At 36.1% G+C, this 25,624-nt stretch overlaps 1 protein-coding gene across 1 annotated transcript; it reads left to right on the top strand.

Moving 5' to 3' along the window:
- Positions 1-536: 536 nt before the first annotated feature.
- On the top strand, positions 537-25,031 carry LOC103492878 (protein HUA2-LIKE 2). The gene is made up of 17 exons (XM_008453424.3): positions 537-995; positions 1,636-1,712; positions 12,296-14,410; positions 15,114-15,513; positions 17,321-17,429; positions 17,530-17,642; positions 17,739-17,926; positions 18,024-18,483; positions 18,577-19,075; positions 19,206-19,382; positions 19,688-19,784; positions 22,434-22,533; positions 22,683-22,759; positions 22,866-22,927; positions 23,793-23,911; positions 24,428-24,595; positions 24,696-25,031. Exons 1-17 carry the CDS (start codon positions 873-875, stop codon positions 24,744-24,746), a joined length of 4,935 nt encoding a protein of 1,644 aa, XP_008451646.1. The 5' UTR covers positions 537-872; the 3' UTR covers positions 24,747-25,031.
- The last annotated feature ends 593 nt before the right edge of the window (positions 25,032-25,624 follow it).

The raw sequence follows: 25,624 nt of genomic DNA, 5'->3' as shown, positions 1-25,624 counted from the left end.
GTGGTAATATCCATCATGCTGGTTGGTTCAGGCTAAATACAATTATTAAGAAATTTAATCCATAAAATTATAAATAGGGTAGACAAATTGAGACTATATGAATTAAGATGAATGTGATCCTTGGTATATCAACACTTATTTGATTATTTCTTACCGGTTTCTAACTATTTTTCTTAAAAAAACAAAACTATCATGAATGTATGACCAAATTTCGACCAGACTTATCCGTTAAAACCTCAAGATTAAAAAGATAATTTTTAAGAATTGGTTTGTTTCCCATTCAAATTCTCAATCGAAAATCCATGTGGGCCATAAAATCCTTAAGCATATTCCGGCCCACCCGAAATCCCGGAGAAATGGGCCGAGCCGGAAGCGAATGATTGATTTGGTGGGTCACGTGTTATTTACACAGTACCCAAAAGCAAGATATTAATTCACACAAAAAAGCGCACAATAGAGTAATCAATGAAATTATTTCTTATTATACAAATAGCGTATTTTAGCATCTCGCCCACCTAACCAACTCATATCTCTCTGTGTGAAAGCGCTCCTTCCACGAACAAAAAAAAAAAAAAGCTCTACAGTCTGTTTTTTCCTTCGCCTTCTCTTTCTCCTCTTTCTCTCTCTTGCCGTGGAATTTTAGGGTTTTTTTGGGGTCTTCTCACTCTTCTACTTCCTCCTCCCATCACTTCAACCTTTTTTTTTTCTGACGGGTTTTGCTTTCCAATGTCTGTTAATTACTTGAAGTTCTTTTGTCGGTGCAACAACTTCCAGTTCTTCGGGCTATTTCTGCTGATTGGTGGTTTTGTGCTTTCAATTGAGTTGAAATAGTGGGGTTTCTTTGTTCATCGAAGCCCTTTGTGCTTGTGGCTATGGCACCGAGTCGAAGAAAAGGTGCCGGTAAAGCCGCTATTGCTGCCGCCTCGCGCCGGCAGTGGAAAGTTGGGGATCTTGTACTGGCTAAAGTGAAAGGATTCCCTGCTTGGCCTGCTACGGTATGGTTTAGTTTATTGAGCTTTGTGTGTGGTTTTTTTTGGATGGGGTAGTGTTTTCTTTTGTGCTTAGTAAGGGTTTTGGATTGCATGTTTTTAGGGGTATTTGGGTTTTGGGGTGTTTAGTGGTATGGGAAGGTGTTGGAGATAGTTTAGCAAGATTGTGGTGGTTCTGATTGAGAAAAGGTTTTAACTTTATGGATATCTGATGGGTTTTCATTGCACAATTTGGGAGCTTTTGGAATTTTAGTTCACAGGTTTGGGGATACGATGGTTTTGTGGACTATATTTATTTGGATGGGTTGTTGGGAAGCGTGCTAACGATTATGGAACTGAATGGAATCTACAAAATTTAGAAATTTCAGTTTTTCTTCTTTGTTCTTCTTGTTGACTTTAATCTTTTTGCGGTTGGAAATTAGTAGATGTACTGATAGTTGCGGCGACTTAAAATACATCATCAAGGCAACAAATTTCTGGAAAATATTGGAACTGGAACAATCACATGCCACCCAATTTCATTATTTTTTGTCTATAATTCTGGATTAAATGTTTTCTAATATTTCTTTCCATTTTTGGAAGTTTAGGTTAAGTTAGGAAAGACTGTAATTTTCTGATTTCACGTGCAAGCTGATTTTGATGACAGGTGAGCGAGCCAGAGAAATGGGGTTATTCAACCGATTGGAAGAAAGTTCTTGTCTATTTCTTTGGAACCCAGCAGATGTGAGTACTCGATTCATTTTCAGTGCTTCTAACTTGAACTTATTTGGAACGTTAGTTTGATATCAGAAAAATTCCTTCCAACTTTGCTATCATTTGAAATCAATTTTTTTTGGGGGGGGGGGGGGATTTGTTGAATCTTTGTGTTTGCTTGTTGGCCTCACCATTTATGGTTTTCCGTTCTATTGCTATTCTTATTGGTACAAGTTCTTATTAGCGATCATTTTTTATTTGTTCACCATGAAATAATTTACGTTGACCCTTCACTTTTTTTTGATGTGGAACCCATCACATATTAATACGGTTGAACCTATGTGTCAAATATTGAATGAAACAAAACAAGCATATGTTATAAAGGTTGAGGGAATGACATATTAGGCTCAAGGGGAATATGAGTTGGTAGTTGATGAAGCTGAGAAGAATTGGAGGAAGTTTGGAGTGAAGTAAGGTCTTGAAGAAGGAGATTTCCATTTGTAGGAAGTTATTTTATGGGGTGTTTATTTTCAGGAGTATGTTGAACTGTATCTTGTTTCTTGTTACAGATGATGGAACGTATTGTTGGGAATAGAGAGATGGAGTGAGTGATGATATTCTTTTTCTTCTTTATGCATTCACAGGCCGTTCATCGACTGTTTAGAGTGGCCTGTTAGATAGGTAGCCTGTTGCATTAGGGTGATGTAGGGTACTAGATCTCGACTCCTTTCACTTTGAAAGAGATTAAAGAGGTGCTTAGTCTTAAGTTAAGACTATAGTTCATTGGCATTCTCAACATTGTTCAGGATAATAGAATGTTATTTAGCCAAATTTGTTTAGGTGTTTGCTACCTCCCATTAGTTCCTTGTTAAAAAAGAAAAAAACTACTGAGGTGTTTGTAGTAGTTGTTTCGGTGTATTTAGGACGAAAGAAATAATAAAATTTTTAGAGGGATTGAGGGACCTTCTTGATGTATGGTCCCTTGTAAACTTAGGGGGTGTTTGTTGGACTATAATGGAATAGAAATGTAATGTTATGTAATGGAAAACCCATGGTTCGATTGAGCGTTTTGGGCTCGAGTTATAATACTAAACTCATTTCGTTCCCACAATTTTCAATCCAACCCACTTTTCCAATATTTTCATGCTTCACAATCCCATTTTTGTTCTCCCCTCAATTGATACCCCTTTGATTTCCAGTAATCTTTATTTCATTTCATCTCTCCAAACAACCCCGCAATGTTTCTCCTAGGTGTCAATGACAAGTTCTTTAGGTAATTATTCAATGATTTCATTCCAACTCTCCAAAGAACCCTGCAATGTTTCTCCTAGGTGTGAATGACAAGTTCTTTAGGTAATTATTCACCATACTCTAGGTCTTATTTTGTTAGATTAAAGATCCTTTCTTTGGGTGCTCCCTTTTGTGGAGGTTATTATTATTTTTTTTATGCTTGTGTTTTCTTTCATTTTTACTCAATTAATATGAGCTTTTATAGAAAAAAATCATTTTCTAATTAAAAACAGCTTGTACACTTCTAGTACGTTATACCTGCAGTCTAGAACATGCAAACAACACTTTTTTTCGCTTCTTTTTCATGTTTTTATGTGCAAGAACAACACCATAACAATCTAGAAAAATGAAAATGTCACAAGGTGTATTGTATGATTTCCAGGCCACTTGACCTATTTTTATGTGCTTACTTTACTTTTATGAATTATATGTTAAAAGGCCTAGAGGTTTAGTAACAAATCTGTTTCTTATCATAAGATTAAGTTAGACAAACATATTTCAGAACAATGACCTTAAATCTTCTCATCAAAGTTTCTAGATTTGTTGAGAAGTTCTTTCGTTTAGAAAGCTAAACGATCTATACTACATGATTCTGCCATAGTTTTTTGAAGTTGGTAGTTGACATGTCTATGTGAACTCTATTATGTCTAAAATTAAGTTAGATTCCTACACCTATATATAGGCATGTTTAAGAATACTCTTCCATCTTTCAAGCAACTTTAAGGAAGAGAAAACTAGAAACACAATGTCACCTTTTGGTGTACCCAAGAGTGAGAAAAAGAGTTAATTGTAATAGAAAACAAATGCCAGTTAAGAAAGTTAGTTAGGAGGGTAGTTTTGAGATGTTAGTTAAGAAAGTCAGTCAGAAGGGTAGTTTGGACTTGTACTCATATTTCTCTATAAATACATCCTCATTTGGGAGAATAATCATTTGACAAAAAAATAGACTTTGAGCAACTCCAAGATTTGGGACTGATGGCCTGAAGAAGAGCTAGTCAACCGAATGTGGAGGACAACCATGTGGAAGAACAAGAGGTGGAAGAAAACCCCACCCTCCCTCCAAGAACATCAACCCGACACTTGTTGTCCGTTGAATTCTCATTGGATGGAATTTATGTGACACTGATCTTTAAGAAAGCATTGATGCGGTCACTAGAAGGATGGAAGTGGTGGCGGCAGCTCATCAAAACCAAGAGAATGGTCGACTATATGAGCAAGAATGGGCTGGAAGAGGATGGAGAGTTGGGGTTGCAGTGAGAAATGGAAGAATTCAACAAGAAGTACTTCAAGAAAGGCTTCGAAGAATTAAAAGAAAAGTCGAAGAAAATCCAAGAAGGCAACTAAATATTCAAGAAATGCTCCAAAAATTCCAAGATTCAGATTCTCAAGCAATGATGATCAAGAAGACAACTCAATTTTGCAAGGAAGCTAAAGACTACAAGAGAAGTTCAGTTTTAAAAGGGAGATCTTGTGATGATTCATCTAAGGAAGAATAGATATCCTGTGGGAATCTACAATAAGTTGAAGGATAGACAGTTTGACCCATTCGATATTGTTGATTTGAAGACCTATTTTGCTCTGGATGAGTTCCAATTATCAACTTAGAAGACCTCCGGATGAGTTTATTTTTAGGGGGGTGGAATATGGTGTACCCAGGAGTGAGAAAGAGAGTTAATTGTAATAGAAAAGAAATGTTAGTTAAGAAAGTTAGTTAGAAGTGTAGTTTGGACCTTTTACTCATATTTCTCCATAAATACAACATTTCTCTCCTCTCTTGAGTGAATAATCATTTGATTAAAAAAAATTAGACTTTTGGTTTACACCATCTTTAGAGATGACCGATATCTAGAAACTTGCTTGCATAAAACTCAAACCACATAAGAAGATATCTGGATTATTGGTGTAAATCATAAGGAACGTGTTCAAACTATGGTGACCACCTACGCAGGATTTAAATTCCTAGGAGTTTTCTTGGGAATTAAATGCAATATGGTTAGATGGTGGTCTTTTGATCTAGTTGCAGTGCATGTAAACTAATCCAAATGCTCATAGATATGAGAAAGCAAGGAATAAAAACACAACTTTCTTCTTAATTTTTTTAATTTTCATATTAGGGATACTCATATGATCTTTACTTGAACCAGATTTGTTCTATAGGTTTTACTACTATGTCCTTGAATTCATAGTGGGCATTTTTGGTCTCATTCCCCCCATATTCTCTTGTTGTTCTCTTTGCATTTTGGGTTATGCAGAGACATTTGATCTTCTTGTTGGGTTGTCATGTTGGATTCTTTATTTGGAAGCATATGTGGATCTAGGTCACATCTGTCAGAGTGACAGTTTACTCGTGTTATATGAAAATCATGTTTTGAAACTTTTGGTGTTTGTTTGGCTTATAATACTGATCATTGTCTTAAGATGGAGAATGTTGTGTCTCATTTATCTATTTTTTTGGTGATAAAGGTCGTGTTCTCAAGCGCAGTAGTCATTTTGTTGTTTAATGGAGTATTTGGCTAGGCAGAAGGATTGGCTTGTGAGGAAGTTGCCTTTGTTAGTGGGCTCATTTTGTAGTATTCTTTAATAGAAGGTAGGGGAAAATCTGGACCAAAGAACATATTCTTTGATGTTGTGAGTTTGCAAGACCTGCCTGATTTTTATTTTCCAGATGTTGGTTTTTTGCATGCTCGACACATGGATACTAGTGACATGATTGGGGAGTTCCCCCTCCATTCGCATCTTCAGTAGAAGGGTCACCTTTTTGTGGCTTGCTAGGGTCAGTTTGATCTCGTAGGTTCCAGTGAAACTCTGGGCTTAGATTTCAAAGCCCTTTTGTAATATTTCTATTGACACTATTTTGCATACTTGGAACGAACCACCTTTTGTAGGGGAAGCTCCGCTTTTCTGGTTGTGGTTCTTTTTATGACCTTGTATTCTTTCATTTTTTCTCAAAGAAAGTAGTTTTTTTATCTAAAAAATGATTTTTTTACCAGGTATTCTTTTAAGAAGTGTGGGGCCAAGTGTAGGGCCTCTCTTTGGGTCTGTACTTAGGAATTTAGGTAATTAGCTTCCACTATTATTCTTTAGATTGGTGCTTGTTTTGCCTTTTAAGTCTATCGTTGTTTAGACTTCCATCCTGTGTTTTTCCTGTCGGTATTTTTGAATGCTTCCATAGAACTTTATGAAAATGTAGTCTCTGGAATTTGAAAAAGAAGTGTATCTTTGATGAAGTTCCATCGAAGGAGGACTTGGTCTTTCAATTTTTTCTTGGTGGTTTAAATTGCAACATTGTGCGGGGATTCTTAATTTCTTTATTTGACGAGAAACTCAGTTTGAGGAAAATGAAAACTTACACAAGAGGAGAGTTCATAGGCATACAAAAAATTGCCCTATAAGGTTGATTTTGAAAATGTTTATGATGACGTGAATTGGGACTTTCTAGATAAGATTGGGGGAACAACTCTTTGGTTTTAAATGGAGTCTTGAATTTAGAGTTGTACAAGGATATTTATCAACTGCATTCTTGTTAATGGCAAGCGAGGAGTTTACTTGGAGCTTCAATAGGTTTGAGATGAGGTTTTCATTTTTCTTTTCTTTTTCTTGCCGGTTGTGGATAATTGATATCTCAAGTTTGTTTGTCTTGGGATGGAGGGCAACATTCTCAAGTTGGTTTACCTAAACCATGTTCTTTCGTTCTGTGATAATTGGGTTGAAGATTAATAGAAGTAAAAGTCTTATTTTTGGCCTTAATTGTGATTCTACTAAGTTGAATAGGTGGGTGTCATTGGTGGGGTCAAAGTAGGCTATTTTTCTCTTGGCCATGATATGCCAAGTGGTTTGTTTTGGGATCCAGTTGTGGGAAGCATTCATAAGTATCTAGTTTTTTTTGGGAGAATAGGTTTTTTCTCCTTTTATCTTTAAAGGAAAAGATCTACCCTTATTCAGTTTTTCTAGAGAGGTATCCTTTATCTTTTCTTCTTGTCTAGATAGTGTTAGATACGTGAGGGTTTTGTTAGAGACTTGTGGGTTTTTTTCTAAGGATATATTGCCATATAAAGTGACCTTGATCGAAAAACTGATTGTCGAAGTTGGTTTTGTTGGTGGGCTTAGTTTTTCAGCCTTCTTTGCTCACTCCTTCCAAAGATATATATGCATGTAGCTATATTTTACATTTTAATACATCGTGTACCTCGCCAAAAAAAAGCCTCGTGGTCTTTATTTTTTATTTTTTCGTCTTGGACTTAAGCTTTCTTGGGCTAATGTGCTTTAGTGTGCCTTGAGCTCTATAAAATACTGGTGGGCTTGTGATAAATTTGAACAAGGGCTACATAAGGTTTATTCTGACTTTCTTTTCTTTTATTTTTTATTTTTCTTTAAACTTTAAAATAGAAAGATTTTGACTGAAAGGGGGTTCTTGGATTTGTAGTTGTATTTATGTCGCATATCTTCTGTGAAATGTAAGCTTTGAGGCCAAGTTGTAGCTGAAATTTGGCTTAGAGATATGCTGGAAGAAATCTCCACTCTTTTATTGTCTCATGTTTAGGAGAAAGATGAATTAATTGGTCAAAGTTAGGATATGGGTGGGTTAACCAATTCATTCAGAGAAATTGAAGGTCCAATTCTGAATTTTTACGGACAACTTTACTCCAGAAGCTCGGGTTTGAGACATCTCCCTTTGAATTTTGATTGGAATGGTTTCTCTCCAAGGTAGAATTCAACATTCACAGTACCTTTTTCAGAGTTGGAGATAATGGCAGCCATCAAGATGCTTGGCAAGAATAAAGCCCCCTATCCAGATGGATTTACAACAGACTTTCTTTTATAATTTTGGGATATATGAAGCCAAACATCCTAGCTCTTTTCGAAGATTTCTATAAGGATGGAAGGTTAAATGCTTGCGTCCAAGAGAATTTCATTTGTTTAATTCAGAAAAAGGAGCTAGCAGTCGCAGTTAAAGATTTCAGACCTATTAATTTAACTACCTTGTCTTACACGGTCATTGCCGAGGTTTTAGCTGAGAGACTTAAGAAGGTTCATATACTATTGCCGAGTCTCAGAGTGCTTTCATAGGAGGAAGACAAATATTGGAGAGGAGTATCGGGCTAAAAGGAAGAAAGGGTGGATTCTTCAACTTGACCTTGAGAAAGCATTTGATCGTGTTGAGTGGGACTTCTTAGAGAAAATTATACAGAATAAACAGTTCGAGTACACTTGGATTAAATGGATAATGGGAGGTAAAAAAATCCAAGATACTCCATCTTCATCAATGGAAGACCAAGAGGGAGAATTTTGGCTCCTTGGGGGATACGACAAGGTGATCCACTTTCACCTTTTCTTTTCCTTCTGGTGATTGAAGTATTGGGGGGCTTGTAGACATACTTCATCGGAATGGACTACTAAGGATTATTGTCGGAAAAGAAAAAGTCCACGTTTCTATTCTCCAGTATGCATATGACACATTCTTGTTTTGCAAATATGACAGCCCAATGTTTTACAAGTTAAAACAAGTGATAGAGTTTTATGGATGGTGCTTAGGACAGAAGGTGAGTTGGGAAAAATCAGCAATATGTGGTATTAATATAGAGGTTTTTCCCATGCACGCCCATGGCTGCAACTTGTATTTGGGACTTTCGTTGGGGGGTTATCCAAGACAAGTATCCTTTTGGCAACCAGATGTTCAATCTTTCAAGAGGGGAAGAGCCACACTCTGTAAGTCGGTCCTATCTAGCCTTCCAACATACTTCATTTCTTCTTTTCTAATGCCCGAAGGGGTCATATCTTCTCTAGAAAGAATTTTGAGGAATTTTTTCTGGGAAGGACATAATGGCATAAAGGTAATCACTTAGTTAAGTGGAAAACAGTCGGTAACTCTTTTGAGGATGGCGGCCTCGGGCTAGGTGGCTTCAAAGTTAAAAACTTGGCCCTTCTTGCTAAGTGGGGATGGTGGTATTTTGAGAAAGAAGACTCGTTGTGGCATATGGTGGTGTGAAACATTCATGGAAATGATATGTTCAGCTGGAAATGATGGAATGAGCTTAAGAAATCTGATAGAACACTGATATAATATTTCTCTTTATTGATATCTAATATGAAATTACAATATGAATTTACTAGAACAAAAGCACTTGGCCTTTTGCTTTCCCTCTCTCTCAAGGAGTATTAGCAGTCCCTTGACTTTACTAAAATCTTCATGCCCTCTCTCACTCCCCAACTTCCTATTTATAACCATCTAACCACCACATATCTAATTTACCTTTATACCCCTGCTCTATACTAATCTAGGTATCTAACATTACCCGGCTCTTCAAAAACACCTTGTCCTCAAGGTGTGTTTACAACTTTCTTCTTTCTCTTCTTTTTCTAAATTACCAACAATTTTCAGTAATCTGCCCTTCAAAAGAAAAAAAATCCTCCATCAGCTTCGTATTTTTTTCTTTTTCCATTATTTTCAGCTCTTCTCCTCCAGTGGGCTAGGCCCATAATCAATTTGTTTTGTCAAATGCCACTCCACCTACTTAATGGTGGGCCTCCATTGTATTATTTAAGATAAGTTGCAGCCCATTTGAATAGATTTTAGGGTTTAGTTTTCTTTCTTCTAACCTCCTTTTCTATCCCTTTCTGCCACGTCATTGACAGCATCATGACAACATCTTCCTCTCTATGCAACTTTCTCGCTTTCCATATCGTCTTCTTGGACAACCACGATTTGCTGGCGTTTTCTTCCTCCTCATTATCCACACGACTGTTGGCGTCTTCTTTTTCCATCTAAACTAGTCAACTTCCGACGTCTTCCTTCTCCACCACAGCCAATCAATTTCAGCTTCTTTGAACAACTTTTTCTTCACTCGGATTTTCGTTTCGGGTCTCGTCGGTAATTCTCGCCGATCTTCCATGAATTTCGGCTTGTTTGCTAAAATTGTCCACGGCTAAGTTCTTCCCTTAGTGATCGGAAACTAAATATCAACCTCTGTTTTAATTCCAACTAGTTCTTTAATGGATCGTGTTCCTCCGGTGATCGATAACAACCTGAAGTTACGCTAAATACTGACTATTCGAACTTATTTCGATTGCTCACCTTCTCTTCAATTTCTGTTTTCTCCGTTGTTCTTCGCTCACCTTCTCTTCAGTTTCTATTTTCTCCTTTTGTTCTTCGCTCACCTTCTCTTCAGTTTCTATTTTCTCCGTTTGTTTGCTAACCTTCTCTTCAGTTTCTATTTCCTTCCTTTGTTCTTCGTTCTCGATTCTTTTCGTAGATGTACTTCCTCCTTCAACTATACTCTTCATCACTGGTAGATTCGTTGTGATTCTTTCACTCACTTGTCGATTTTTCCTTCACCATGGTTTCAATGCATTGTAAAAACAACTGTTAATTTTCCTCGGTTTGAATTCTTAACCGCTGGAGTCTCTTTGTTAAGAATCTCAGATTTTTTTCAATTGTCGGAATTTTGCTTAATTCTTTCTTCATCCCAATCACTTCTTGTTCAAAGGCTTCCGGTTTTTCTTCAATCTGCTTTTGCTCCATTGTTGATTTCCTTCCCAAGATTCACTGCTCTGATACCAATTTTATAGAACACTGATATAATATTTATCTTTATTGATATCTGATATGAAATTACAATATGAATTGACTAGAACAAAAGCACCTGGCCTTTTGTTTCCCCTCTCTCAAGGAGTATGACAGTCCCTTGACTTTACTAAAATCTTCATGGTCTCTCCTCACTCCCCAATTTCCTATTTATAACCATCTAACCACCACATCTAATTTACCTTTATACTCCTGCTCTAGGTATCTAACATTACCCAGCTCTTCAAAAACATTTGTCCTCGAGGTAGGTTTAAAATCCTTGGGTTGAAAGTGGAAGCTTTGGCCAAATTCAAACTGGGAAATGGAAGCCGAATCGCATTTTGGCCAAATTCAAACGATCTGTCTCATCTCTTTTTCCTTTGCTCACATTCAGCCAAACGTTGGGATAAATTGTTCTCCATTTTTAACATGTCATGGTGTTTATAAGGAGTGTAGAGAATTGGTTAGACAACTACTAGGAGGGCCTTATTTTAATAAGACCACTCAGATTTTATGGTGGAATGTGGTCAAAGCATTATTGGCAAATTTATGGTTTGAAAGAAACCAAAGGACTTTCAAAACAAATCTCTTGGTTGGATAGATCGTTGAAGTTGCTCATAGAAACGCTTCATCGTGGTGCATTCTATCTAAGGAGTTTGATATGTACTACATTTCTGACTAAACTTGGATTGGAGTGCCTTCATTTCAGCAAACTAACCAGGGTTTAGGGATAATTGGTCTTCTATTTCACTTAATTCTGTTACCAGACAGATGGGATATTTTGTGTATTTGGGTTTGTTTCCTTGGATTTTCATACATTCTTATTTATGTTGTAGGGGCCGTTTGTTTGGCCTTAGTTTTAAAGTATTTACTAGTTTGCACGAATATGATGAGGATGCTAAGGGGTGTCAACCTAGTTGAGACGTTCCGGTGCATTTACGGATCCCTAGGATCTTTTGCTCATTATATAATTCTCTTGTAATTTGTGCTTTTGTCTCATTATTATCATTAATAAAAGAGACTCGTTTCCCTCAAAAAAATAGAGCACAAATTTCTCTTTTAGCGACAACCCCTTCTTTGGTATTCTTCCTCCAAAGGTGGAGGAAGTCTTGGATCACCTTCTTTGGAGCTGTCAGTTTTTGAGATCCATGTGTACCTCTTTCTTTCAAAGGTATGATCTTGAGTTAGCTCGGCAAAGAGAGGTTCGAGGAGTACCTTCTCTGTCCATCTCTCAAAGAGAGGTGGAATTTATGTTTTGTTGGGGTGTGTGTTATATTGTGGGATGTTTTGGGGAGAGGAACAACATAGTATTTAGAGGTGTGGAGAGGGACCTTGGTGATGTTTCATATTTCTCTTTGGGTCTCGATTTATATTTCTCTTTGGGTCTCGATTTCGAAGACTTTTGTGTAACTGTCCTCTAAGTTGTATCTTACCTAGTTGGAAACTTTTTCTTTAGAGGAGTTTTGGGAGTTTGATTTTTCTTGCCCTTGTATTTTTTCATTTAAATGTAAATGTATCATATTCTATAAGGACTTATGGGTCAAGAACTGATTACCCCACATATTCCCAAGCCTCTTTAAGTTAGCCTTTAGCTTAGCCTTCATGGACTTATGGTAGCGACGTTATTCTCTTTTTTGGAATTACAGTATCAATATATTTTGGGTTTTCTTTTTTTTTTCCCTTTTCCTTGGTTGCTCCTACAAGTTGAATCTGAAAAAACGAGACAGAAAATTTATGTTATTCTCATCATTATTTCTTGCAGAGCTTTTTGTAATCCTGCTGATGTTGAGGCATTTACTGAAGAAAAGAAGCAATCTCTTTTGGTTAAACGTCAAGGAAAGGGAGCTGATTTTGTTCGTGCCGTACAGGAAATCATTGATTGTCATGAGAAGTTAAAAGAATGTGATAATAATGATGAGATAATCTCATCTGATGATTTAGCTCGAGTAAATGGGGGCAGTGTTGTAGATTCATCTGCCAACGTGGGATCAAAAGATGAAACAGAAGCTCCTGTAGCAAATAATGACAATCTGCAGTCAAATAATTCACTTTCTTCTAGAGACACGAGTGAACCAGCTCTTCCTTTAAAATTTGTTTTGGCTGGTGCACAAGGTAATTCTTTGCTTGATAACATGGCTCGACGGGATCAATCTACTGATGCCGATGCTTCTGAGCAACCCTTTCCTGCTTGTACGTCCTCAAGGAAAAGGTCAGGCGGAACAAGATTAAAAAGCTCTGTCACAAAGAGAAATGTATCTGTTCAAAGATCTAGAAGCTCATCTAGGATGGAATCACGCAGGTTACAACACTTGGCAATCCCATTTAGTAGTGGAGACATAGTGGCCAATAACATTCCTGAAGTGTTATTGAGACGGAATAAGCGAAACAGAAAATCACCTGATGGATCTGACTGTGATGATGCAACTTCAGAAGCTTTAATTTCAAATGTTAGCATTGAAGACAATGCTTCTGAGATTGTTACAGCTGACTCTGATACATATAGCCTTAATGAATGCAGCACTATTGATTCTGGGTGTAAATTTGAACACTCTGAGACAGCTGTGGAGTGTTTGGAGAGAGATGTGGAGTTTGGCAAAGGACTTGATCTTCACATAAAGGCTGTTGTCATCAAGAAGAAAAGGAAGCCAATGAGAAAACGAGTGATCAATGATGCATCTGAGGATAATGGAGGTGCTCAAGACAAGGAGGAGATTTTAGAAGCTGTTGTGGATAACTCAAATCAATGTTTACAAAATGGTTGTGAAAATAAGACAGAAAGATGTTCCAAAGAAAATGGTGATGAACATCTTCCATTAGTGAAACGAGCAAGAGTTCGGATGAGTGAAGTATCATCTTCAGAAGACTGTAAAAGACATTCAGATACAGAAGAACAGAATCAAAAGAAAGCAGTACCTTTCAATCTTTCTGGAAAAGTCAGCTGTTATTCAAACTCTGCTGATGGTAGTAATGATAGAGTCTTGGATACAGCAAATGGTGTTCCCAATTACACATCACCTTCTAAGGTTTGCACTCAATTCTCTGCAAATTGGTCTCAGCTTTGTAATTATAAGAAAGACCAATCGTTTTGTTGCTCAGTTGATGGAGAATCTGTTTTACCACCATCAAAACGCCTCCACCGTGCTTTGGAGGCTATGTCAGCTAATGTGGCTGAAGAAGATCAGGCCGCTGCTGAAACTGCTGTATCAACACGAACTTCTACGAACGGGTGCCCCATAAGTTCTACATGTAGTTCGTCTCATGTCCAAATAGAAATCAAAGATGGCAATTGCTTAGGGCTGCAGGGCAGAACTTTTCATGACGATCCCTCTGAATTGAAAGATGAGCGATTCTCTACCAATGTGAATCAAACGATCACTGAGGAAAATGGAAAAACACCTCTAATAGTAGACTTTGATCATCAAGCAGATCAAAATTCACAGAATCAACAACATGATTTCAAGGATGATGTTATATTGGAAGGTGGAGGAAAGCATATTGTTGTTGCAGATCATATTGATTCTCAATTAGGTTGTCATTCAGATAGAACGGTAGTTCATATGAACAGTGTGAAAAAGGAGTCTCCTAGAGAATTGGCTGATATTAGATCTATTTGTGGTGAAATGGATCAGTTACTTCCTTTGGAAGGCAAAAGCAACACTGATATTGCTGGTCCACTTATTGTTGTATCTGCAAATCCTGACAAAGATTTGGAATGTTCAGAGAACAGTAGGATGGACTGTGAACTTGTTGCTGGTTCCCATGATATTGGTAAGCTTTCACATCAGAATGGATCTGATGAAGTGAAGGGTTGTGCAGATGACATCATGATTGCTAAGTCCCCGAAGCCTGCAGTTGCTGAAAATTGTGAAGAGAACATGTAAGCATAATTATTGTTTTATATTTCCTTGTTTTGAGGAATTTTACTAGAATTAATCTTGAAATTCACAATCTATCCCTCTTTGCTATACCTATGAATTGCTTTGACTTTTCATGCTTCTTCCCCCCTACTGTCTCTGGTTTAAAGATTAAAAGACATTTTAAATTTCCCCTGTGCCCATTCCTATTGGAAGTTTTCTTCTTCATATAACAATTTTTTGCATGTATGTTTAGCATGTATAAGATGTAGAGGATGCAAATTTCTTGATATATACAAGCCAGTATATCTGGAAGAAAGATAATGTTGAATATTTGTGTATTGACAGGTTTGTCTTCATTCATTTGTTGTGTTTATCCAAAAAAATCTAAAGATTTAATTTTATGTTTCTTCACATAAAGTCCTTTCCTGTCGTAGATTGAAAAGCTTTTCACGCAGCACTTTTGTTCATTGCAACCTCTTCTGAACCATTTTTAGTGACTTTCTAGTTAGTCTTATGTCAGACATATAGTGCTGATTCTTATGTAAATCTGAGATTCATCACTTTTCATATGGAGGAAAGTCAAATATGATAACAAGAGTTCTTTAGTGACTGTTTGGTCAAACAACTTAGTTTTCAATATATATATATATATAAACATAAATTAAATTGGACGATTCTTCTGCCCAGCCTTTTCTGAATACTTATTTTATTCTTCTGTCCCAGTCTTGATGTGAAAGAGGTGAATGGTAGATCTCCCTTTTCTGTTGAGCATATTATTCAGAAAGATGTGTCAGAAGTACGGTGCAGTCTGTCTGTTGCAGGCACAGACGATTCTCTTACAATGGATTCAGTTGATCCTGTTTCTATTTCAGATAGGCGTAGTCTTCTACAAAATAATATCAGTTTTAGTCCTAATTTTCATAAGAAAAGTTTGGGTACCCTTTTGGAGGAAGTTAAACTTGAATCTCCGGTGTCTCTAAAATTAAAACCCAAGGATGTTGAAGCGCGTGCTGCTCTTTCATCCTTTGAAGCTATGCTTGGGAACTTGACTAGAACAAAAGATAGCATTGGTCGAGCGACACGCGTAGCTATTGAATGTGCGAAGTTTGGTTTTGGCCCTAAGGTAATACAGTTTCTTTTCTGAATTATTGTTGCTTCACTAGTTGTTTCCTTTTCATTATTGATTGTAATTTGCAAGGGAGAGAGTTTATCCGACTTCCAAGAGAGTTGCTGCTGTGAAAAATTCTTTTATTTCTTTCCATCCATATTTCTGAAAAGATAGCTTTAACTATGCACATCCATAAAATATTTGCCTTTGGTTTTAGGGGAGGGAGATCGTGAGATCTAGAAGGTTATCCCTAAAATCATTTTGTGAAAACCGAGAGTATAATGTAGTTGAAGACGTTTTCGTTGCAAAACATCTAAACTTTTATGGCTTTCATTAAGATTAAGCATAATCCACCAGAGGATATTAGTTTTTATTTTATTTTATTTCTTATATAGTTTTCTTGTGACATTTAGGCTTTTCCATTGACATGTAAGCATATTTTCAACCATCATAGGCTGGTCTAATGGTAAAAAAAAGGAGAGTCTCGATAAATAGTAATGGGCATGGCTTCAATCCATGGTAGCCACCTATCTAGGATTTAATTTCCACACTCAAATGTTGTATTGTCAAGCTGGTCGTCTCGTGAGATCTATTGAGGTATGCGTAAGCTGGTTCGGACACTAACGTATATAAAAAAACAGTAAGGATCTTTTCTCCATTAGCATATGATGAGTTGGAAGGTTTTACATAGAAAATACTCGAATCAAGTGACCATCTTTGATGTCTCATTAGATCCGATATGTACTGGTGAGAGTTTACGTAAAACATTCTGTATATAAGCAAGCTCCCCATCCTTTGACAGTCTGCAAAGTAATTAATAATCTGTTTAGTAATATGCCAAGAGAGAGTTGCGTGCTAACGAGATGTCACCTATTCATTGGAATTGAAATAAATTGTAAACAGCAAGTATAACTAAGCTTCAGAGAATAATTATTTGGCCATGAGTCGTTCCAAAATAATATTCTTTGGATGGCAACAAGATGGAATCAAGTCTAGTCTTTTGAAGTCTTTCTAGCTAGAAATGAACTTCGATCTTGAGCATCATATCGTGTAAGTTTTATGTAGTGACATCCATTCATATTTTAGTTTTGTTTGAGAACTTCACATGTCCAACACAAATGCTGTGCGCAAAATAGTGTCTGTTTTTTGAATTTGATTGTGAAAATGGCATGTTTTATCTTAAACCTTCGGTGAAATTTTCAATATTTCAATTTATAAAAAAATGCTGAGACAAAATAGGAAACTGCATTAAGCACTATAACAAGTTAGCATATGATTATACCATTACACACCCTTAGAATGGATTCAGTTATAGAATCTTCCACGGTTCTTTTGCAGGTTCTCTAGGTTAATAGTCCATACTGCCAAAGTTATCTCTGCCCACTAAGCTATGTTGTGGGAAGAAACAAATACTTCCTGTTATGGATAATAGCTAATTTTAGTCCATGAAGAGAGATCTGTTTTTAGTTTTGATGAAAAGTCTTTGAAGTGATATCAGAAAACGGAGAAAGACGAATGTATATTAAATATTGTGATTACCTGTTATAATAACCTTTTATGTTCCTGTGCCGCTAGAATGCTAAAAAAGTAAGAATAAGAGCATACTGCTTGTCATGAAATAGGACTTAAATTTTCTTTCTTGCACAATAAATTTCTAAGAATTTTGTCAAACTACGTTGGAAATTTCAGATGCTGCGCCATAGGGGACTATTCAATAATATCTTTTTTTTTTTTTTTTTTTCGTTTTTCTCTCAACTTTTGGTTATTAAATTTCTAAGAATTTTGTCAAACTACGTTGGAAATTTGAATCAATTCTTTTTAGGTGGTCGAAGTCCTCACTCGAACTCTAGACACGGAATCAAGCTTACATAAAAAGTTGGATCTGTTCTTTCTTATTGATTCAATCACTCAGAGCTCTCAGAACCTAAAAGGTAAGTCATTTGACCTTAACTATTGCAGTATTAATGTTATGATCCAATGAAGATTTTTTTCTTTGTAAACTTCATATGAAGATGTTTGTTGATGCTCTAGGCAATGTTGCTGACATTTACCCACCAGCCATCCAGTTGGTGCTCTCACGACTCCTGGCTGCTGTTGCTCCTCCAGGAAGCAATGCACAGGAAAATCGTAAACAGTGCATCAAGGTCTCAATAATCTTAAGTACTCGAAATAATGTTTCGTTCAATCTCTTCTTTCAATATCCATGTTTTTGCTTTCTCACTCTTCATTGTCTTCTACAGGTTTTAAGGCTTTGGTCACAGAGAGGGGTCCTTCCAGAACCAATAGTTCGTCATCATATGCGAGAACTGGAGTCACTCAGTGGCTCATCATCCGTTGGTGCCTACTCTCGGCGTTCATCCAGAACAGAAAGGTCATTAGACGATCCTCTCAGGGAAATGGAAGGGATGCTTGTGGATGAATATGGAAGGTTTGAATATATTGTCAATTTTTCCTAGAATTAGTCTTTTTTTAAAAGTAATCTGTAACTGCTAGAATGTATCCATTTATAACTTTTACACTGGCAGCAATTCGAGTTTTCAAATCCCTGGTTTCTCCATGCCTCGAATGCTTAAGGACGAAGATGAGGGAAGTGATTCTGATGGAGGGAGTTTTGAGGCTGTTACTCCTGAGCACACATCTCAAGCTTGTGAAGAATTTGAGTCTGTTCCCGTTATGGAGAAACGTAGGCATATTCTGGAAGATGTTGATGGTGAGCTTGAAATGGAAGATGTTGCTCCCCCTTGTGAAGTTGAAATTAGTTCATCTAATTCCGTAGTTGTTAATGCTATTGAGGCTGTGGATAATAAGTTTGAGCAACATTTTCCTCCGCCCATGGCTCCTCCACTACCTCAGGATGTGCCACCATCGTGCCCACCACTTCCATCATCCCCTCCTCCCCAGCCTCCACCTTTGCCCCCATCATTCTCCAGGAGTGATTCATGTGTCAGTGATTTTGAGTTGGACCGCTCCTTTAGGGAGACAAACGTTAGTACCTGTTCTTTTGCTTAATTTGTCCTTTCTTTTAATTCTACTTTAAATTTTCTAACTCTTTCTCCTATGTGTTGTTATATATTGCAGAGTGTTCAAGATAATTTGATGCAACCGGTGGCTCAATCGTCAAATGCATCTGGGACTACTCAAAGAACAGCTGACACAGTACATTACCCTGCTTCATCGAATGCATCTGGGATTACTCAAAGAACAAGTGATGCTGGGCAGTACCCTGCTTCAGAACGTCGGGATCTTCAGATGCAGATGCCAGAATCTACTTCCCGTTCTTACAGTAATATGCCTGGTAGAGTATTGAACAATGGCCAGCGTGATGATTCTACTGCATTGCACAATAAAGGATACCCCTTAAGACCACCCCATCCTCCTCCACCACAAGATCATTTTACTTATGTCCATGGAGACCATCGTATGAAGCCTCGGTGGGAGGACCCACCTGCTTCTTATTCAAGTAGATTCCGTTATGCAGACGACCCAGATGGTGAATGCTTCTACAATGACCATGAAAGAATGAGACATTACTCCTATGAACCTCATGATAACTGGAGGGTTCCACGACCTTTCTACGGTAAAGTTTATAGCATTTTTGATAGATCAATATGAGAGATATTTAAATTTTGTAGTTTTGGGTATCTGTGTCTCTTCTAATTTTGTTTATAATATTTTAATGTGGGTACCTTGTTTCTATTTTCATATAGGTTCTCGGTATCATGATAGAGGTAGAACATCCTATGGCCCTGTTTCTTGTGGTGGAACTCCATGTGAACCAACATCACATAGCCAGAGGTGGAGATTTCCCTCTCGAGATATGAACAGTAGAAACTCCATGCCGTATAGACAACCTTATGAAGGCCCCGTACGTGTTTCAAATCGAGGTAACTGTCTAAATTTATAACAATTCTTTTCATCTATATATATTAATAAAAGAATAAGTATGATGTCGTATGACATCAATGATGTCACTTCTGATGTATAAAGCACTCTTCTACAAGTGTAGGCTGCTTGGCTTAGACAGTTTGTTCATTTATTCTTTGTAATTCAGGTCCTAGCTTTTGGCGACCAAGATGAAGTAACACGATCTAATTACTAGAAATGGTAACTAATTGTTATAAAGTTCACTGTTACTATTATTTACTTATGAAAATTTGCGCTAAATGTGAAACCATCTGGGGAATTGCAGGTAGAAATGATTTTTTAGCTTACTCCTTGAGACGTTGGCACGGTTCTACAAAGGTGCAAACGGTATCAGAATCCATGTGTGCCAATAGTGTACATAGGTAATATATCAACCTCTCCTCTCATGCAGATGCTGGGCGGGTAGGCCGGATCCACTGTAGAGATGGTTTGAGAACTGTAATTATGTAGGCTGTTTATGCAGTTTTTCCAATTTTCTTTTTATTTAGAACTCTTCGAGTATCCAATTTTTTTAGCATAATTTATCACTTGGAAAGCCCTTCACTGGGTAGTTTATCAATATACAAGGGTAGAGTTGTTAAAAAGGATTCTTACCTCTTTACCTCCTCAGTAACTCTCATCTCCCCAACCCCATGCCTTAGTTATGGAAGGAAAAACTGAGATTGTATCTTTTGCCTCTTGCTTCCTCTGAAGCAAAAGTAATGGCAAATTCATCCATTAACGATGCTTCTTTACAACACCCTGGCTCCTCTTTCTCCTCCATTTGAAATTTTCAATTACTCAACATGATGTAAGGTACTTATGTTAGCAGCTACTTCTTGTTCGACATTAGAAATACATGGCGGTGTTCTCCGTCATAAACTTTTGTATATTCATTTATATATAGATCTTCCTCTTCGTGCGCAGTAATCTGGTGGTTATCTTGTTGTGTAAGAATTTTCTTGAATGGGGTTAATGGTGGCTTTCTCAGCATCTTGATCTATAATAGATATGCTAGCATCACATATTGACAAGATTAGTTCTATAGAATTTCATTCAAAGAATTGGTTAGGATTGTCCTGTTTGCAGTTCTTTTTGTATAATAATTAGGATACTGTTTTCTGTTTATGGTTTGTGTATATTTTTGTGGCTTGTTTGTGTGGATGGGTTTTGAAACGAACTTTTGGAGTTCTAGTTCATTGTTTGCTGTTTGTTACTATTATTAATTATTAATTGTGCTCTATATTTTGTCTAACAAAAGCTTATCTCAATTGGCAACGCAACACACTGTTGAGGATCAAAATGGTCCGCCTTACCTTCCCTTTGTACTAAAAAGATTAATTATGATCTATGTTTTGAAGTCCTTCCATACCAATTAGTATAAAAGAATAGTTTAAAGACATTTCTTGAGGGCATGAATCTGAAAATCCAGTTTTGAGGATGAAGTACGAAACAACACAGAAAACCAGGAAGAAGTTTGCATGATTGCTTAGAATAGAAAGCCATGATATATATATATATATATATATATATATATATATATATTGTTTTTGTTTCTTATACGCAAATAAAATGTTGTAAGTAGTATTTATTGCAGACTTTCTTGAACCTCCTGCCGTCTGCAACCATGTGTGATACTATGTGAGTTCAAGGCTAAAGCAATGACATGTATGAACAAAGTTTTCTATTTTCAAAGATATAGAAAAAAAAAAAAACTTCAACAAGAGTAGTGTGACATTAGTTTTTGTTAGCTACCTTAGCTGAGAACTAATGACATGCTTCGGTGGAAAATTACTTGTCGATTTTGAAATTTCAACTCTCTTTTGTAATTCAATTGTAGCGAGGTTGAGGCGATTTTGAACTCAAATAGAATTTCATAAAGAAATGTAATAATTTATTCTTTTATTGAATTTTTTTAAAACTATTTTTACTTTTTAAATTGAATACAGCTCAATTGACATTATTAACAAGAGGTTTGTAGTTTAGTTTCTGTTTCTCTTAATAATAATAAAAAAAATCATTACTTGATTCTATTTATCCTCAAAACTTACTTTCTAAGTCAAGGATAATTCAATAGATGAAAAACTTATTAGTATGCCAAAGTCAAAGATTAACTGCTTATCTCTATATCTCACCCTACATTTGTTGAATTTAGAAGAACAAGAAAAAGCTAGAACAAGAAAAACCTAAAACTTCCTTGTAACAACATCGCTTTGGTTCAAGCTTCCACCCAATCAACAAAAAACTAATTTGTTACATAATCTTTATGAAATCTAACACAATCGCTCAACGTCCTAGAATTTTAATTGATATTTTATTTTGTAAAAAATCTTGTACAATTGATCTTTAAATTTTCAATGCTTCCACTACATGCATTGCAGAAAAATGGTACAAATTTTCTTCCCCAATAAGGAAGGTTAAGCTAAAAGCTAGAATTCGGAGAATTTCAATATTATGATTTGATAAAATCACCTAAATAGGATTTATATGTCGATAAAAAAGAGTCAAACAAATGTCTATTTAACAGCCTTTTTTTGGAATACTCTTGGCCTCAATAATCACCCAAAAGACTCAAAAGGAGGGATGCTCCATAGGAATTGAGAAAGTGGCTTGACGGTAAGGAGAGGCTCAATGCAAAATGAGTTAAAGATAAAAAAATTTGACCAGAATAAATAATTTGCATGCCATGGACACTAAAATGAACTAATTTTTAATTCTAAATTATAATAATAACTAAATGTGAACTTCTTTTTTGAATTATATGGATCAAATTTGCAATTTAGTCATATTTTATAAAAGAAAGTAGATATATAGTAGTTTATATTAATGTTGGTTGTTAATTATAGATAAATTGTTGGTTCATCTTTTTTATATTCTTTTACATAACTGACATAGATATCAATCGACAGACAATGCGATCGATAACATGTAACGTCTTTAACCATTGAAGCAAATAGGAATCCAGCTGGGAATTTCTAGGGTTCCATTAAAGGATCGATTCCAAGTCCTCATTCACGATCAAATTTGAAGTAAACCCCAATCTTCTTTTTTCTTCTTCTTCTTCAAAATCTAAAAGGAATGGGGGCGTCTCAATCAGTTTCCGAGAAATCCATCCATGAGTTCACTGTCAAGGTTTTAATTTTCCTCTTTTCCCCAAAAACCCTATTTCCTATTTTTTTCTCTCTTCCTTTTTCTTTGTCACGATCTCTGTTTCGTCTCTTTCCTTATTGGGACCTCCACTCTTTTTATTTGCTTAATGAGATTGTGCTTATGGGGTGCAGGATTTTAGAGGCAAAGACGTAAACCTCAATGTCTATAAGGGGAAAGTTCTTCTTGTGGTTAATGTTGCGTCTAAATGGTTTGTTTATTGCTTTCTTTTGTTGATTGTTTCTTTGTGGGTCTTTGATGTTTGGCTTTATTGCTTATGTTCTTACTTCTTTTGTGTTTTTCTGGCATTTGAACAGTGGGTTTACGGATTCGAATTACACACAGTTGACTGAGCTTTACAATCGATACAAGGATCAAGGTTTTATTTCTTCCTTTTTGTTGTCAAATTTTTCATAGCTTTTCCTGCTGCTTGATGAATTGAATTTAATACCCATGTGATACAGAGTAATGAATATGTTTTTAACGGCATACGCATATGGATAAACTTTTTTAGGCATATTGTTCGAAGAAAATATCTAAAGGGTTTTGTGAACCGCACTTAACAATTAAAAAGGAAACAATGAAAGGGAAAGAGAGGAAAGACTGGCATTATTCCTTTGATTTTGGTGCGTGTCTGAGCCCTGTCTTGAGAAAAGACAGACCTTATTTCTTTGTCACTCTTCTAGCAAGAAACAACAACTTCACGTGCAGTTAAGCTTTCTCACGAATGGTGTGGTCAATTGAAGGAATTGAAAAATAACAACTTTTCTGAACGGGAGAGAAGGAAACGAAATTTCTCATTTTTGGAGACAAGAACTTTCTACATAAACCGTTCTCTGTTGTCTCTTTAGTTTTTTAAAAAGGTGTTCTGTGTGGGGGTGCCTTTTGTTTTTCCATTCTGCTCGGTATCACTGTTGATTCTAAATTAAAAGACCTTGAACCACCATGGATTACCAAATGGTTGATAAGAATAATTAACCGGCCTAGAGAGAATGGGTTGATCTCATATTGGACACCTACTTAGGATTTAATATTTTGTGAGATATTTGGTAGTGTTGGCAGTTGTCTGACACTGTAGGAGGAAAGTAGGTTTTGACTTTTCATTGAATTGTAAAAGTAAAAATAAAAATCTCAAAATTGTATGATATGTGGATATATCCCTGGGTTCCCCCTCTTCTTTGGAACCTAGATTATGGTATTAAATCTTACTTTATCTTCTTTTGGTTTTTATTTGCTGTCCTCAGATTTTGAAATACTGGCATTTCCATGCAATCAGTTTCTGAAGCAAGAGCCTGGAACGAGCGAGGATGCTCAAGAATTTGCTTGTACAAGGTATAAGGCAGAATATCCAATCTTCCAAAAGGTAACACTGCTTTTCTAAATGTTACAAAGAGAAGCCTTGTTTTTGGTTTTCACTGAATGTTAAGAATCATATTTCTGATTATGTGTCCATTAACTCGGTTATATTCAAAATTTCAACGCTGAGTTTCTGTTCTTATGTTTGGCATGAAGATTTTGGATACATGATAATAAAGTATCACCTTTTTCCGTATACTTCCTACAATCCCACATACGGTTTGATGTCATTGTTATTTGAGCAGCTTCATGGAGTTCCTACGATTTAAACTATCACAATAGATAGAATTCATATAGAGTATGAATGATTAGATTTACTTTCTTTTCAACGGCATATGAATTCGGTATTTAGGTATTTCCCACCTTGAAAACTAAAGCAACGTAACAATATTTCCACAAGCTTCTTAAAAAGATAGTTCTCTATTGAGAGTCCACAATCATAACAATATTTCCACAATATTTCCACAAGATAGTTCTCTATTGAGAGTCCACAATCATATACCTTCTTTTTATCGTCATTTAGGTACGAGTGAATGGTCCAGACACGGTGCCTGTTTATAAGTTCCTCAAAGCAACTAGCAATGGGTTCTTAGGCTCCCGGATAAAGTGGAATTTCACCAAGTTCTTGGTAGATAAGGAAGGGGTTGTCATCAACCGCTACGGTCCAACCACCAATCCATTGGCAATTGAGGTATGTTGTCCAAGCAGCTCCATAAAGCCTATTTCCTTGAAAATGAAACTGATTAGTTGTTGATTGTAGTTGTTATTTCTCTCTTAACTACTGAACTCAGGTTGACGTCAAAAAAGCGTTGGGAATTGCTTCAGTTCCAGCTGATCTTTGACCTTGTACTCTAATGTAAGTTCATGAATTAAATTAATTGAATACATCAATAGAATATAACTAAAATGGTAAAGATCCTTTCAAAAAAGGAAAAAAAAATGGTGAATATGTTCTTTGGCTGTGATTATTGTATAAACAGTAATAATCCAAGGGGTGTGTGTGCGCGTGTTCTTTTTCTCTTGAATTTGGAGGGAATGTAAGTAGTAGCTGTTCTTTGGGTTGTGTAATATTATTGGAGACTGTTATTTGGTATGTATATTTATTTAATTGGTATTAGCCTTTTGGAGATGCATTATTATGGACGGCCAAGTCATTAGAAAAAAGTTCTCTCCACGCTACATGTGATCTAATATTGTCACTTTTAAGATGAGAAAAAGGGGTTTGAATATATGAGTGAATAATACAAAGCACATGAAAATAATTAAATTGACCATGTTCAAAAAAAAAAAAAAAGAAAAGAAAAGAAATACAAGCCAGGGTATCTTGAAGAACGAAGCACAGACTTTCAAAGAGATGAAATCTCATTTGTGATTAAATCAACACTTTCTGATCTATGAAGCCAAAGTGAGCAAAGTGGTAGATGATATGTATTACCTCTCATGAGATTAGAGGTTCAATTCCCATTTTCATATTTATTGTGTTGTACTTAAACACGATCATATATCTGAATCAGAGGGTTAGACATTAATATTATGGTGAATTGATGTTTAAGTTTCTTTCTATATTTTGGTCCTTAAACTTTCGAAAGTATTTAATAAACTCTCGAATTTTCAATTATGGGTTTGAGTTTTTAATTTTTTAATTTCATGTCTAATAAACTTTTGAACTTTAAAAGTGAAATAGATTCTTAAAATTTCAATTTGTGTCTAATTATTCAAT

This window comes from Cucumis melo, chromosome 1 (genome assembly GCF_025177605.1).
Source record: "Cucumis melo cultivar AY chromosome 1, USDA_Cmelo_AY_1.0, whole genome shotgun sequence".
NCBI lineage: Eukaryota > Viridiplantae > Streptophyta > Magnoliopsida > Cucurbitales > Cucurbitaceae > Cucumis > Cucumis melo.
The sequence above is the reverse complement of the archived record's forward strand: the minus strand, read 5'-3'. Positions and strand labels throughout refer to the sequence as shown.

Bases quoted from the DNA above. Each gene is read 5' to 3' on its own strand.
- LOC103492878 (XM_008453424.3), top strand. From the start codon at position 873: ATGGCACCGAGTCGAAGAAAAGGTGCCGGTAAAGCCGCTATTGCTGCC. The intron at 1,713-12,295 runs GTGAGTACTCGA...TATTTCTTGCAG, and splicing joins TTCTTTGGAACCCAGCAGAT to AGCTTTTTGTAATCCTGCTG. The intron at 17,430-17,529 runs GTAAGTCATTTG...TTGATGCTCTAG, and splicing joins GAGCTCTCAGAACCTAAAAG to GCAATGTTGCTGACATTTAC.